General features: G+C 37.2%; 1 protein-coding gene across 1 annotated transcript in view; it reads left to right on the top strand.

The window, feature by feature from the left end:
- The window catches only part of NDC1 (NDC1 transmembrane nucleoporin), a 41,286-nt gene that overhangs the window by 11,041 nt on the left and 14,330 nt on the right, over window positions 1-15,915 (top strand). The window contains exons 6-15 of the mRNA XM_081145345.1: window positions 31-139; window positions 709-760; window positions 3,354-3,489; window positions 4,761-4,853; window positions 6,919-7,000; window positions 8,834-8,992; window positions 11,158-11,403; window positions 11,496-11,605; window positions 13,485-13,535; window positions 15,326-15,389. Of these exons, the coding sequence (XP_081001471.1) occupies window positions 31-139; window positions 709-760; window positions 3,354-3,489; window positions 4,761-4,853; window positions 6,919-7,000; window positions 8,834-8,992; window positions 11,158-11,403; window positions 11,496-11,605; window positions 13,485-13,535; window positions 15,326-15,389 (1,102 nt within the window). The remainder of the gene's footprint in view (window positions 1-30; window positions 140-708; window positions 761-3,353; window positions 3,490-4,760; window positions 4,854-6,918; window positions 7,001-8,833; window positions 8,993-11,157; window positions 11,404-11,495; window positions 11,606-13,484; window positions 13,536-15,325; window positions 15,390-15,915) is intronic.

The following is a 15,915-nucleotide window of genomic DNA, read 5'->3' as shown; positions in this document are numbered from 1 at the left end:
TTTGATTCTGTGTTTTTTTTTCCCCCACAGCAATACAAATTCTTGCGCTTTAGGAGATCTTTGCTCTTACTAGTTAAACACAGTTGTATGGAATCACTGTTCCTGATCAGAAATTTCTGCATTGTCTATTATTTTCTTGGTAAGAATTTATGCTTTTTGATAGTGTATGTGTTACCTCATAGCTCAGAAAATGTCAGGTATGCCTGTAGTTTTATGTTGGGCTGACAAGGCAGCCATGTCAGCATTTCCATGGCCATTTCTTTCAAATTTCATTCCCGTTGCTACCACCTTTCATTTTTTTGTACTTTGGGTTTTTTTGGCCAGTTTCCTCTTTCAGTTTTTCATTTTTGTAAAATGTTATGGGGTTTACCATGGGAGACAAGGAGGACACACAACTATACGCTTTGTTGTCTGTGCCTGAACCGAATAACTGATGTGAGTGACCAATTACCAATGGACTTTCAAAGAGGAGATGTGATTGGTCATAGGTCATGGTTTGCACCTACTGATTTGTGTACTGAAAAGCTAGAAGTACTGTATTGGGTTGCTCACAGTTAATATGCTGTGGTAACTGAAATTTGAATTGTGTTGTTGGACTGGTGTTAGTAACTAAACCATGGTAACTGAAATATGTACATATTTCAAAGCATGATTAAGGTTTGCTTTTATAACTTTTTCTGTTCATGCCTTTGTACTTTCCCCCCTCAGGCCATATTCCCAAAGCTTGGATTAGCACTGCTATGGACCTTCAGATAGATGAGTAAGTGTTCTATTGAAAGTCTAATATTAACTCTTATAGATGTTTTCATCCTTTTAGATGTTTGCTTCTTTCCATGTGTTTTGACTGGTTTAGCCTTTAAGATTTTTAAGAATTGTATTCATTTTTGCATATGCATAGTTCACATAGTCTAAAATTCCAGTGATGTATAAAAAAGTATGCGATGAAGAGGATTCCTTTTGCCCCTGTCTCCAGTCACACAGTTATTGTCCCCAGAAGTAAGCAATAATTCATTTTTTGTTAGATACAGCTTTTATATTGTATAAAAGTCGACTTCTTGAGTTGCATGGTGTGCCTCTTTTTTGTTTTTCTCCTCAATAATCATTCTGTGCTATTTTGTGCTAGACAAACAGTGCTGTGGCATTATTCAGATTTTGCCTATGGGGAAACTAAAATTGAGAAGGGTTACGTGATCATAAGTGGCAATTGGATTTTCTGTTCTAGTTATTCCCCATCCATTTTGCACATAGATAAAACTTTAATCTCTATTTTGTGGATAAATGTAAATTTATTAGTGTTTGTTCTTTTATTTATTTATTGTATCCTCTCCCAAGGATATTTTTTCCCGTTGCTTTTCAGAGAGAGTGGAAGGGGGAGAGAGAGAGAAACATCGATGTGAGAGACACATTGATTGGTTGCCTCCTGCACTCCCCTCTATCGGGTTGGGGATTGAGCCTGCAACTGTGGTACATGCCCTTGGCTGGAATCAAACCTGGGACCCTTCAGTCTGCAGGCCAACACTCTTAACCACTGAGCCAAACCGCTAGGGCTGTTCTTTTAATTATTAGTTATTCTACTGTGAGACTTTTTGTGTCATATATGTATCAGTTTTGGGGAGTGGGAATATTGGCATATATGGGTGTTTATGAGATATTATGGTTTCCACAGTGTAAATTTCAATCCCTAGCTTTTAAAAGTTCCTAGGTAAAATTTAGTTTTTTCTTCTGCTTAATTGCTAGATGTGAAACCTAATGCATGGTCATTTATTATGGTAGCCCAGATTTAAACTGGGTCAAATGGAAAGAGAAAAATAATAATGATATTCAGTAGAAATTTAACATAATACTTTTTTCCTCCTTTCACTTAAAAAATGTTTTGTTTGTATGTGCCTAGTATTCTGTCCTTAATGTATTTCAGGTCCTCAGTAAATGTTTACTTAAAAGCTGAAAATAACTCCATTTACTGTGCCCACCACTCCACAGGGAATGTCAAGTACTAGGCTGGGTGTTTTAAATCTTGTGATAGCTCTAAGAGGTAGAATAAAGAGATTATGCTTACATTATATGGGTGAGGAACTGAGAGTGGCATGGGTCAAGAGTTGTATTTAAGCACACTTACAAATGGCAGAGTCAAAGGTTCAAATCCTATTTTTACAGTTGCTCCTTGTGTGATTGTAGGGTTGTGATGACTTTGCTAATTGTTCTATTCAAGGTTTTGGTAAGATAGCATTCATTTTATTTTGCATTCTAATAGAGTATCTTACATTTTTAAAAAAAATATGTTTTCATTGATTTCAGAGAGAGGAAGGGAGAGAGAGAGAAAAATCTATGAGAAAGAAACATGGATTGGCTGCCTCCTGCATGCCCCCTACTGGGGATCGAGCCCAAAACCTGGTTATGTGCCCCCGACAGAAACCTCCTGGTGTAATGGGACAGTGATCAACCAACTGAGCCACACCCACTGGGCTTAAAATTTTTTTTAATCCCCCAAGGGGGGTGCACAGTCCCAGAAGTACTGCAATACCCAGTCGATGCACAGAATGGACGGAGCAAGCTCCTATTCCATCTACCTCCTTGTTTCAAAAATCCATGTAATATGTTGTCTTTGGGTGAATGACTTTCATATATTAAACTGATAAGAAACAGATAAAGGCTGAGAGGCGATTCCTAAATTATTTTAAAAGTAAATGTTCTTTTTAGTTAGTACTTTGTACTTTTAACTACTATGAAGCTGTTTATGGGGTATACAGATAGAGCTGAAATGTGGTCGGGATGAAGTGCTTGTTATGTTGAATGATTTTTAAGTATCAGATTACAGAGCAACAATAATGAATTTCTACCCAGCCTGTAGGGGTTGGCTTATAGGCTTGGCTTATTCTTCCTCCATAGTAAATGGCAGTGAAGATTGCTTTTTTAATATTCACCTGAGGATTTTTTCCATTGCTTTTCAGAGAGAGTGGAAGGGAGAGAGAGAGAGAGAGGAACATCGATGTGAGAGAGACACATTGATTGGTTGCCTCCCACACCCCTCCCAACCAGGGCTGGGGATCAAGCATGTAACTGAGGTACATGCCCTTGGCTGGAATTGAACTGAGCCAAACCGCCTAGGGCGGCAGTGAAGATTTTGAACACAGAAACTGAGGGCCAGTTTAGGTCTCCTCTTCCCTTTAGGTTTCCCTTTATGTTCTTTGTTAGAAGGTATTAGGGAAAGAACTCTATAGGGCACAAAATGAGAGGAGTCTGTTGCCATTTTTATTTACAAATAGGATTTGTTTCTCAGTGTTGAGTCCCAAGTCTGCTAAATGCTTAGACTGTATTTCCCCCATAGGATTAAATAGTAATTTTTGCTTTCATAGGCAATTTCATAGGCCTCTTGATACTGTGAGTGGCCTCTTGAATCTATCATTGCTCTACCATGTCTGGTTATGTGGAGTCTTTCTTCTGATGACTTGGTACATCTCATGGATACTCTTCAAAATCTATGCCACAGAGGTTAGTACTGAGTTTTTTGTTACTACGTTTGTATTTTGGAATACACAGATTTATTTTTAATAGAGCATTGATCAGCATGCTAGTATTCCCAAAGCCATTTTGGTAAATTGGGTTTGGTCTCTTTTCTGAGACTTCATTAGGGATGCATAATTTATTAACCATTATTTACTTTGTTGTTGTGTGTGTTTTCTTAATGAGGAAAAGTGTTAATATTCTTAAGTATTGGAAACTAAACAGAATGGACTTTTAATGGTATCTATTTACTATGCTTTATCTACAATCGAATTCTCTTCTGAAGGTTTTCATTTCTCTGTTGAGTACATACTAGATGAGCCTGAATTTTAAAATATTTTTATGTGCTATTGATATAGATACTATTAAAATATTTAAATATAAGGCAATAAAATATTTGTTGAATGAAGCTTTAAAAATTTATATTGAAGAAATGTTTTTATTTACATATACATTAAAAATTTTTTTAAATATATCTTTATTGATTTCAGAGAGAGAAAGAGAGAGGGGGAGAGAGAGATAGAAACGTCAATGATGAGAGTCGTCACTGGCCTGCTGCCTCCTGCATGCCCCCAACCAGGGATCGAGCCTGCAACCTGGGCATGTGCCCTGACCGGGAATTGAACTGTGATCTCCTAGATCCTAGGTCAATGCCCAACAGCTGAGCAATGCCTCACCAGGCTTTTAAAATATTTTTAATCCTCATCCGAGGATATGTTTTTATTGATTTTTAGAGAGAGAGGAAGGGAGAGAGAAAGAGAGAAAAAAGATTGATGTCTGGGGATTGAACCCGCAACTTAGGTATGTGCCCTGACTGGGAATCGAACCCCTCTTAATTTACGGGACGATGCTCCAGCTAACTGAGCCATCCAGCCATGGTTGAAGAAATGTTTTTAAATGAATGGGATTTACATTGTCTTTATAATCCAAGTGTTTGCCTTGGAAAATGAGTGTTTCTGTTTCATTTTACTATCTCTGTAGGTTTATATCCTTTAGTGGCTTCAAAGAATCTTTACTTCTAAAATTTGTTTCCATTATTGGAAGCCAGAGATCTAATGAAAGTGGGAGAGTAACATTTTAGAAAATAACATGTTTGTATATATGTAACTTTAATACAACCTGTTTTTGCAAGGAACACTAAAGATGTTAATTTGGTTGTATTGTCTCCTTTTATAATTAATTTGTTAGTACTTACTGAATGTAATAAAGCCATGAAAATACTCATTTTCATAGTATGTTGATTTGATTATGTTTGATAGGCTCACCTGTTCCCTGTTCAACCACCATTTGCAGAAGAGTCAGATGAATGCCTCCCAAAAGTTTTAAACAGCAATCCACCCCTCATCATAAAGGTATCAGAACTGTGCATTTTGTATGTTTACAGTCATCTCTAACTTATCTTATGGAAGGACTTAATATTTAGTATATTTAGGTATTTAGATATATTTTTTGAAGGCCTAGAATATTCTAGTACTGTTATTGTAAAAGATTACATGCTACATTGTATGCTGTTTACTTTTTCAGGTTTCTTTCCAAATGACTAAAATGAAAGTATATATTGCAGTATATGTGTACAAGTTAAGTTAGTTCTGTATTCAAAATAGATATAAAAATATTTCCATGCATGAAATATGATATTCAGTTTTTCCACAAACTCATGGTAGCAAAACAAAGCACTGTTGATTTTTTTTTTTTTATCATTGGATCAATATGTATTTTCACTCATGTAGTATTGTTGGCCATTATGAGTAAAGGTAATGCTTGGTAGTGTGTAGACATTCAGTGAACTCTCAGAGATATGAATAATGATAATGATCCTAAAACAAATTTTAATCAAGAGTTTAAAGAAATTGCAATAAATCTACAAATCAAACTAAGTGAAAATAAACTGTTTTGATTTAAATTGCATTTTGAAATTTTAAAGTAGATCTATATTATATGTGATCCTGTGAAGAGGTCATAGTAATTAAAAAAGAATTGAGCCCTTACTGGTTTGGCTCAGTGGTTAGAGCATTAGCCGTGGACTGAAGGGTCCTGAGTTCAATCCTGGCCAAGGGCATGTGCCTCTGTTTCAGGCTCCGCCCCAGTTGGGGCAAGAGCGGGAGGCAACCAATCAATGTTTCTCTCACGTTGATGTCTCCCTCCCCCTGCCCCTCGCCCTCCCTCTCCCTGCCCCTCCCCTCCCCTCCCCTCCCCTCCCCTCCCCTCCCCTCCCCTCCCCTCCCCTCCCCTCCCCTCCCCTCCCCTCCCCTCCCCCCCATCCCTCTTCCACTCAATGGAAAAAATATCCTCCGGTGAGGATTAAAAAAAAGAATTGAAGTAGTTAAAATCCATAGTTTTGATTGCACTCTGGAAAAGTATAAACCAATAAGAAAATGAACCACTGAGATTTTGATTACTTTTAAGTATCAGTTATGACTAATTTAATAGATAAACAAAAATACCTATCATTCATTTGGTTATTTAACAAATCTTTATTTACTGGCCAGGTGCCAGTCACTGCTAGTTACTTAGGGTATAATGATGAATGAGATGTAGCACAGCCTAATGGAAAAGGCAGATATGCAAAGTAATGAAAATTTACTAGGGTAAGTACAGTGGGAACCACTTATTCTGCTTGGGACCAATATAAGAAAGTTTCACAGAAGGGATGATCTCTTGAATGATGAGTGAAGAGGTTTGCCAGGGAACAAAATGAAGATTTCTGATAAGGAAATACCACAGAGCCTGGCCAGTGTGGCTCTGCAGTTGAGCATCAGCCTATGATCCAGGAGATCTAGGTTCAATTCCCTGTCAGAGCCCAGTTTGTGGGCTCGATCCCCAGAAGGGGGTGTGCAGGAGGCAGCTGATCAATGACTATCTCATCACTGATGTTTCTATCTCTCTCTCCGTCCTTCTTCCTTCCTCTCTCTCTGAAATCAATAAAGACATATTAAAAAAAAAAAATTCCACAGACATTGCATGTCTACTGTGTGCTAGGCCCTGACTTTGAATTTGGTAGCAAGCAAGACTTTGCTTCTGCCTCACAGTTTGGTGGGTGGAACCAGATGAGACAAGTAAACAGGCAATTATAATAAATTTTGTTAAGTGCCACAGTTAAGAACTGTGTGAGTGTATGTTAGTGTGGGGAGGCCTGAGAAAGTTCCAGGAGGAAGTGATGTTTAAGTTTCCCACCACAGAGGTGGGAAAGAACACAGAGAGTTCTAGTTCGCTATAATGAACCTATAGTGGGTCGGGTAGCCTATAGAGGGCAGAGGCAGGAAAGTTCTTGAAATCTAAAAAGGAAGGTTAAATGCTATTTTCTTCATGAAAAATTTCCACTAATTTCCCCTTAGATATATCATGCTGAGCCCAATTCATAAATAAGATTTTATATAAATATTAAAATTTTAAACTATGTATTTTTTTCCCTTTTAGTATTTGGCCTTGCAGGACCTGATGTTGCTTTCTCAATATTCTCCTTCACGAAGACAAGAAGTTTTTAGTCTTAGCCAACCAGGTAATGCTAAAAGTAATAGCCTGACTAGGCTTATATGTGAAGGAAGTCTTCCACTTAAAGTTTTTGGTGAGATAGGTGTATTTAATAAAGTATCACACATCAGTGAGCCCACTAAATTAAGCTATGATCTAAATCTCATAAAACAAAGTGTTTGTGTTGTGGTTAGACTTATGTCATAAGGAAAGGTATATTTAAACTTTTATATTATTTCCTTCAGCCTCCTCATTCCCCTAACTTCAAGAAACTGAGGTGGGTTGACAATTTTAGAGCAGGAAAGCGGTTTAAGGGTCCTAAAAGTTTCAGTGCTACAGGGGGTCTTAAGTATCAGATGTATCAGGTGTATCAAGTGGTCTAATCTCTAGATGGGGGGACCTAATTCTCAGAGAGAGTAAGTGGGTTAAATAAAGTTAATGCCAGAGTTGGAATAAGATATTCTGTTATTTGACTCCAGGTGCAGAGCTTGCCATGCTACTCTGCCTTCCTTAAGAAAAAAGTAGAAAGGAACTAGATTTAAAGGTGACCCAGAAGTGCTGTTGGTGACTCTTATTTGCCAACCTCTTCAAGACTGTAATGGTGCCAGTGCTCTGCCTTACTCCTAGGGAAACAGTATCCCAACCCCAACCACCATTGGGAAGAGAGAACCGGGCATCCTTCCATTTTCTCTCTAATCAGCTCTTCGTTATTTTGCCAAACTTAACAATTCCCACATTGTAAAATAAACCTTCTGTATAGTTAAATGTTACATGGAAATAAAACCCAGTTATATAAAAATATAAATGATTGAAGCCACTGTCCTTTCAGTAACATGAAAAACTCAGAGCTGATGCTGTAGAGAATTACCGTAGCCATAGTTTCCTTCAGACTTAGGTTCACTTAGGAATTCTCTGTATGTTAAATATTTTTACCAGATGTTCAAGTAAGCTAACAGAATGGCATGTTCTCTGCCAGAGTACTTGCATTCTAGGGCATATTATTAAAATTTAACTGGACCATTACGTAGTTCCCTAGTGGTCCTGAGTTATAGCAGTACATCTGGGGCCTACTGATGGAGTATTTTGTTTGCAGGTGAAGTGGTATTCCTCTTGAGTTGTAAAGGGGAAATGTTTAAGGAAGGATCTAAGTAAAGAGAATGATTATTTGGCACCCAGGATGGGGAAACCAATTTTCAGTGGACTCCTGATATTCTCAACCCATAATGAAGCACAGTTGATTTTATATGACAGCCCTAGGAGATAAAAGTCTTAGAAAATCAAAAGATAATGAGAAGTAAGGGAATAAGTGTGGATCATAGTAGTTTAAGTTAAATAATCAGCAGACATGTAGACCCTTCAAGTATAAAGCATGATTATTACCAAATAATGTGTAACTCCTATGGATATAATAGCAAATAGGGATTACTATACAAATGAAAATAAAAGGAAGCACAGTGGGTCAGACACAACAATTTAGAGGTCACCAGGGGCCATGGTATGGATCTTATTACACATGCTAGTGTTGTAGTGTTCAGTCTGTTTGGTACTGCTAGTAAAATAATCCTGGGTGTTTGCACCATACTCTAGTGTTTGGCTTTATTTTAGTGATCAGTTTGAGAGGGTTTTTTATGGTAAAATAGAAACATTTTGCTTGTAGACTTTTGGGGAAATTATTTCATCCAAATATTTATTTCATCCAAATATTGCTGTGTATTAGATGGTATAAGTATAAATAGTAGCTTACTTGAGAAAAGTGGGCCCTGATGCAAAGTGTAATGTAGCACTTCTAGTTGATTTTTCTCCTCATTCGAGAGACTATACAATTATCTACATTTTAAAAGTTGGTGTTTGGACCTTGTAGGTGGACATCCCCACAATTGGACAGCCATTTCAAGGGAGTGTTTGAATCTTTTAAATGATATGACTCAGAAACTAGTTCTCCACCAAGAAGCTGCTGCTACGAATGGAAGAGTAATGTCTTCATCATATGCGGTGGAGTCTAAGAAATTGAATTCCCCAGGTAACTCTAAGAGAGGGGAGAGCATTTGCATTTTATTTCCTAAGAAAGATGATAGTTGTTAATCTAAAGATATGTGTATAAGTGTGAGATATATTTTTTTAGGGAAAATTTATCCAGTTTATGGGATATTGTTCTGAACCAAGAATAAGAACTCAGTATCATTATAGATTAGGAAAATTTAAGTCCAATGTGATGGTGGTGGTAAAATGGCTAAAAAATGTTGGTCATCAAATAGAGGACTTCAGCTTACCCTAATACAAAGCCAGGTAAATGTTTATAATAATACTGGAAGCTTTTCTGATTGTGGTATCCCAGACACAAAAAGTTGCTGGATAATGTCCAAGAGCAACTGAAAATGATTGAGTGATGTGGCAGTGGGGGCATTCATTGTTTTTAGATACATTCATTGCTTTGAGATACATTCTTATACATAAGATTACATCCTAATGTTCTAAATACATTCATCATTATAAGATAGCCTAATATAATGTTAGTACTCCTTCAGTTTGAAAGGTGAAAATTGACAAGACGTGCAGGTGGAGGAACTTACGCTGTTTTACCAAATCCTTTAAATAGAAAATGCCTAGAGATGTAAAGCTGATAAAGCACTTAATGTTCAGATGCCTTTTGGAGCAAGGCATTTAGTAAAAGTGGGTGAAATTGGCTAGGTGAGATGGTGGTAAACTTGGGAGCACAGGCTTCATCCAAAGCCTGAAATCTAAAAAATGGTTATGTGAAATCTTCCACTTTTTAAATGTTGGCAACTAATCTTGATATTCAGAAATTTCCTACGTGACCAAAGCACAAACATGTCTGTGTTTTTTACTTTATTACTCTGGAGAGACCATATACCCAAAACAAATAGATTACAGTTGAAAATGATTGAAATAATTCATGAATGTCAGGTTTTAAAAGGTTCTAGAGTGTTTTAGATGTTATCAACTTTTAGGTTGGCATTTATGTATTGAACAAATATTATTGAATACCTACCACATACCAAGCAATGTTCTAGAAACAAGAGAATCAAAGATGACAAAACACTCTTGGAACTGACTCTTTAGTGGGAGGCACACAAATAATGATAAGAAAATGTAATTAGCAAAAAGAAATGTGTCAAAAAGGAGCCTGCACATGGGTAAGATGATGCTTGATAATAAAAGGAGGTCTTGTATGTTATAAAAAAGAGTTTAGATTTTATCCCATAGGGTTATGGAAATAGTAGAGGATTTTGAATAGGCTACTTACATCTCGCAAAGATCATTGTAATGTTGGGTTGGAAGGATCATGTGTCTAAATGGTTTTTTCATTATTTTAAATTGTTGTCATATCCCATTGCATAGAGAAAATTTGCCTCTAATTTTGAGGACTTACTGCAAAACTTAAAAAACTTCAGTCTAAATTTTTAAATTGATTATTCAAAGATTTCTAACTGCCACCAACTCTTAAAGAGTCACGTAATGAAAATTTAGTACTTTAAATGTTTAATGTCTTATTGTGGTTTTATTAAGGCAGAATACTAGTGTATAATTTGTCTTTGTGCGTTGTACTGATTGGAGTAGCAGGGAAAATATTCCTTTGTTTTTATACAACAGACTCTATAACTAAATTGGTAGAGTTATAATTTGTGAAGAAGCTATTTGCAGATCAGATTTGTAGAGTCAGATGTGTACATATCCTGGGCAAATTGGTCTTTGGTGTGACTTCTGTTAATTTGAAAGAACTCGGGAAAATGGGATAAGGTTAGCACTCTTATCTGTATATAAATTCAGTTATGTTTAGCCAAATAATAGTTATAGTAGGAGCATACAGTAAAACTGGATAGATTCAAATGCAATAATTAAAGTTGTTGCCATATAAAAATAAAATAGAAATTGAGAAGTTTATTCAAAACAGAAACTGACCTTGAAGATGAGAATATTCATGGAGGGGGAAAAATGAGAGGCTGTCCCAGTCTGACAGAAAAAGATGTTTAAACCTACTTGAGTGGTCATTGAGTTGCAGTAGTGAAAACAGGATCTTGAGAATGTAAAACCTAAATGGAAAAAACCTACTGAGCCTTGAGTAATGTATTAAACAAAAAATTGAAGTGTATAAAATTTGAGAACACTCATGCTGGCCTGTTTGTGTCGGGTTGCCCCTTTAGCGCTTGATCTGTTCTTTTGCAGAAGAGACTACTTTTCAGACCCCAAAATCTAGTCAGATGCCTCGATCTTCAGTGCCACCATTAGTTAAGACACCACTGTTTTCCTCAAAATTATCTACACCCGATGTTATAAGTCCTCTTGGCTCTCCATTTGGCTCTAGTGTAATGAGTCGGATGGCTGGAATTTTTGATGCAAACATCTGCTGTGGGTCACCTCAAAGTTCTCAGCTAATAAGAAGAGGGCCAAGATTATGGACTTCTGCTTCTGGTGAGGACTATTTATTTTCTAAAATTTGAAATATCAGAGTTGCAGAGAATCAGCCTGTTTTCACCTTCTTGTTTTGTTTTGTTTTTTAATAGATCAGCAAATGAATGAATTTTCTAATCTTCCATCTACAGTTAGTGCTGAGGGTAAGGCAATGAGACAGCCCAGTGTGATTTATTCATGGATTCAGAATAAACATGAACAGGTATGATGATATGGTATAGGATTTATATTTGCATGAAACATTGACAACATCAAGGATCTCACATGAGTAAGCTGTTAGGAATAAATAGGGCTTTTTTTGATGCTTCTTATATTGAGTTGTCCCATATGAAATTTCCAGTTGTTAACTGGTTTTGAGCTATGCGTGGTTTGTGTGAGGAACATGGACACTAGTGTGGTTGGAGCAGAGTGAGGAGAAAGTGGCAGGTAGGTGGGTGATGAGGTCAGAGGGGTAGCAGGCACCCAGAGCTCATCGGGCTCATTAGGGTTGTATAGGACTGACATTTTCTGTGAGTGAAATGGACAGCTACTGTGTGGTTTTTCCCACAAGAATGACATGATGTAACCTTATATTTTGAAAGTGCTGCTTTCTCTCCTGTGCTGAGACTGTATTTTCAGAGGGTAGGAGTAGAAGCAGAGAGACCCTCTCTGAAAGACTCTTGCCCTCTGAAAGCTCTTGAAGTAATCTAGTGCAAGATGGTGGTATCTGTGACCAGAGTGGTTGTGGTGGAGACCATAAGATATGATCAGGTTTGGCTATATTTTGAAGGTAGGTGCAATAGGATTTGCTTATGATTTGGTTGTGGTATGTAAGAGAGAGTAAATGTTGACTGTACAGATTTTGGCCCAAAGAATCTGAAATAATATAGTTACAATTTATTGAGTGCAATTTGCTAATGATTCTGGAAGAAGGGATTTGATGGAGGTGAGGTGGGGAAATCTGGAATTTGATTTTAAACATGTTAATTTAAACAGATCCTTGGGACATAGCCAAGTGAAAATACTGAGTAAGAAATTAGACATATACCTGGAGTGTAGGGGGAATTTCTAAGCTAGAAATGTAAATTTGGAGGTCATCGGAATATAGACAGTATTTAAAACCATCAAACTCCATGAAAACTCTTGGGGAGTGTAGATGCAGAAGAGATGCAAGAACTGGGACTCTCCTATGACCAAAGGTCTGGGAGATGAGGGATAGCAAAGGAGACTAAGTGGCTATTGAGGTGAGAAGAGAACCAAGAAAAAAAAGTGTTCAGGGAAAAGTGAGTGTCAGATACTGCTGCTAATAAGCAGCATGAGGTTCAGACTGGTAATGAACTATTGCAATGTGGAGGTAGTTGGGTCCTTGTCAAAAGCTATTGGATGGAGTAGGGGGGATGAATGCCTGATTGGCATGGGGTCAGGAGAGACTGAGAAGAATTGGAGACCACAAGAAAAGCCGGATATTTTCAGGAGTTTTGCTTGCTGTAAGGGAGCAGAAAAATGGGGTATATGATGGGGGCAGTTGAGGGGTCAAGGAAGGGTTTTACTTTTTAAGATGGGAAGAATAATAACGTTTGCTGATCAGTTAATAGAGGGAAGATCTGAAGGCATTTTATAGACTTCATTATCCCATATGGCTCTATATGCCATAAATACTGTCAGTTTATAATACTAAGAAATTATCTCTATAAATGTCAACTAATAGAAAACCCCTTCACATCTTTAGATTTGAAGATGGGGTAGGAGAAGCATGTTCTTTTTGGTATTGAGAGGTACGGGCAAGACAGCTGTGGAGAATTGAGAAAGAATATGGTCTTAGAAAATATTACCAGAACCGCTTAGATTCCCTTTTATTGTGACAGGTTTCTAATTTGGGGGTTAGACATGTACATGGAAATGCAATTTAGGTTAGATGGCTCATCTCAATTACCCAATTTATAGTACTAATGTATTTCTTTATTGTAAATAATGTTCTCTCTCAGTAAGATGGGAGGTGTTTTATTTAAGATAATGTTAGGAAGAACCTGGAAATGTGTGATACTATATTTGAATAGACTTGAAAACTGTAAATGTGCTAATTCTCTTTTTTTTCAACTCAGATTAAGAATTTCTTGTCAAAACGGGTGCTGATAATGTATTTTTTCAGTAAGGTAAGAATATGTCATTACAGCATTGGGAATGGGGGAAGAGGAAATGAAATAAGAAATTAAGTAGCAGGTAGGATATGATTTCTAAATACTTAGCCTGATCCTAGCAAACCAAACAGCTTTGCATTAGTGCTGTACTAAACCTACATTTTAACAATAGTTGCCCATTCTTACCTCACATCTTGCCTCAGTGGCTTCCTGGGCTTGACTGTAGTTGGCCTCCTGAGTCTCTTGGCTGCAGAAAGCTTGGTGCTGATCTACAACCCCATCCTGCAAAATGAGCAAATCTGTGGCCATCCTTTATGGCTCATTGTCCTGCTAACATCTTTGTGGCCAATTGGCTCTTCAGAAGAGAAATGACTGGGTTACATTGCAGATGTTAACCTTGTGTTGGATTAAAAGCTGTAATTCAGGCCACAAACTAAAGGATGTTTCAACTTGTCTCTCAGCTTCTTGCCCCAGCTGCCGTAGTAGAGTAAATTCTCAATTGCAGAAGCTAAAAATTCATTCCTGTTTTCACTGGCTACAGCTGTTGTGTGTTTAGTCCTTTGATGAACAAAACCTTTGTCCATATGTAGGGGAAAGAATTTTTGTTTTGTTTCAGTTTTTTTAATCTAGCTTCTCTCTTTATGAAGATACTGCACTATTAGCTAATACTGCACTTAGTTATGCCTTGAAGTGGGAGTTTGCATTGACATTATTTAACTTTATTCTTTGGGAGTTATACTCTGGTGAGGGGAGAGAGCTGAGTAGCTGATAGAATATAGATATACATAACAAAGAAGCACTTCAAGTTCTTGAAACATTTTTTTCACTATGGTGGCAGGGAAGATCCACCCCTTTGGCAAGTACCTTTATCAAAAATAACTTACCTTAGGCTATCCATTTAGAGCTTTGGGAAAACTATACGACCCCTGAGGAAGGTGTCTTCCACCAAGAGGAAGGGTGGTTGTCTGAAGTTTTACTTTAATGCTTTGTTTCAGAAGGATGGAGAGAACTCACCCTTGTGTCCTGTACCCCATGCTCTTTTCACTTAAGTTCCCTCATTTAATTCTAACAGCATTCTTGTGAGCTGTCTTTTTGTCCTCATTTTATAGATAAGGAAACCTGAGGCCCAGGGGTCAAGTTACTAGCTTAAGGGCATATAGCTGGTAACTGGCCTAGCAGACCCTGGACGAGATCTCCTTTTTCCTTGGAAGTGACCTTTTGATTCTAATTTTGCAAGTGGATCTATTGTATGTTAAGGAGTTATAGACATTGCTCTTTGATGTTGAGAAATCTAACATGCTGTTGTACTTAATAGGCTTCATTGGGCGCATTACCAAAGCCAGCATTTATTTAAATGGGCCTATTATTGTTTGTTGCTCCATACTATATGGCTCTATTATATTAAAGAAGGTTGGGTGATTTTTCTTTGGAGGGGGGTTGAGGGTAGACAGTTCAAGAGAGGTAATATGTATTTAAGTAGCTTTTTTGTTTTGAAAAAAGCTTTTATAACCATTCTCTTAAGTGATCTGTATACTAATCCTCTAAGGTGAGTTGAGTATTGTGTAACTCTTATTTTAAATGAGAAATGAGGCACATAGAGATTTAGAGACTTGGCAAGGGTCACATAGTAAGTTGGTGGCAGAATGCTTTATTGCAGTTAGGTCACATTGTATAAGAATTTTAGATTTTAATTCTTGAGAGGCAGCTGTGAATTTTCTATTGTTATAGTTTACATAGTTGATGAGATGAAATAATAAGAGTTTTTGCCCAGGGAGCTTACTTAAATGTTTTTGTTGTATTTGTAGCACCCAGAGGCCTCCATTCAGGCTGTTTTTTCAGATGCCCAAATGCATATTTGGGCTTTGGAAGGTAAGCAATTTCAGTAAATTGCAACTATGATTTTAATTATCAGTTAAATATTGAAGTATAATCCATGAAAGGTCAGTTCTGGACTTTGATCTCAATCTTTGAATTTTCAGATACATTTTTATATCTTTGTTTTATGTAGGTAATTTTTCTTAAATATTTAGGTGTACTATTCATTCATTCATTCATTCATTCATTCATTCATTCATTCATTCATTCATTCATTTTTAGAGAGGGAGGGAGAGAGAAACATCAATGTGAGACATACAAATTGGTTGCTGGTTGCTTCCCGCACGTGCTCCAATCAGGGTTAGAACTTGCAGCCCTGGTACTTGCCCTTGATTGGGAATCTAACCTGCGACTCTTCAGTGCGTGGGCCAACCCTCTAACCACTGAGCCACACTAGCCAGGGCTTTAGGTATACTTTAATCTGGGCAGAAATTTTCCTTTTATATAAGCAGAGAAACTGATCCTGGGATTCTTGCATAACTTTCTTGCCTTCAAAAAAAGTACAATTAATAGATTGTTT

Source organism: Miniopterus schreibersii (assembly GCF_964146895.1).
Source record: "Miniopterus schreibersii genome assembly, chromosome: 8".
Taxonomy (NCBI): domain Eukaryota; kingdom Metazoa; phylum Chordata; class Mammalia; order Chiroptera; family Miniopteridae; genus Miniopterus; species Miniopterus schreibersii.
The sequence above is the reverse complement of the archived record's forward strand: the minus strand, read 5'-3'. Positions and strand labels throughout refer to the sequence as shown.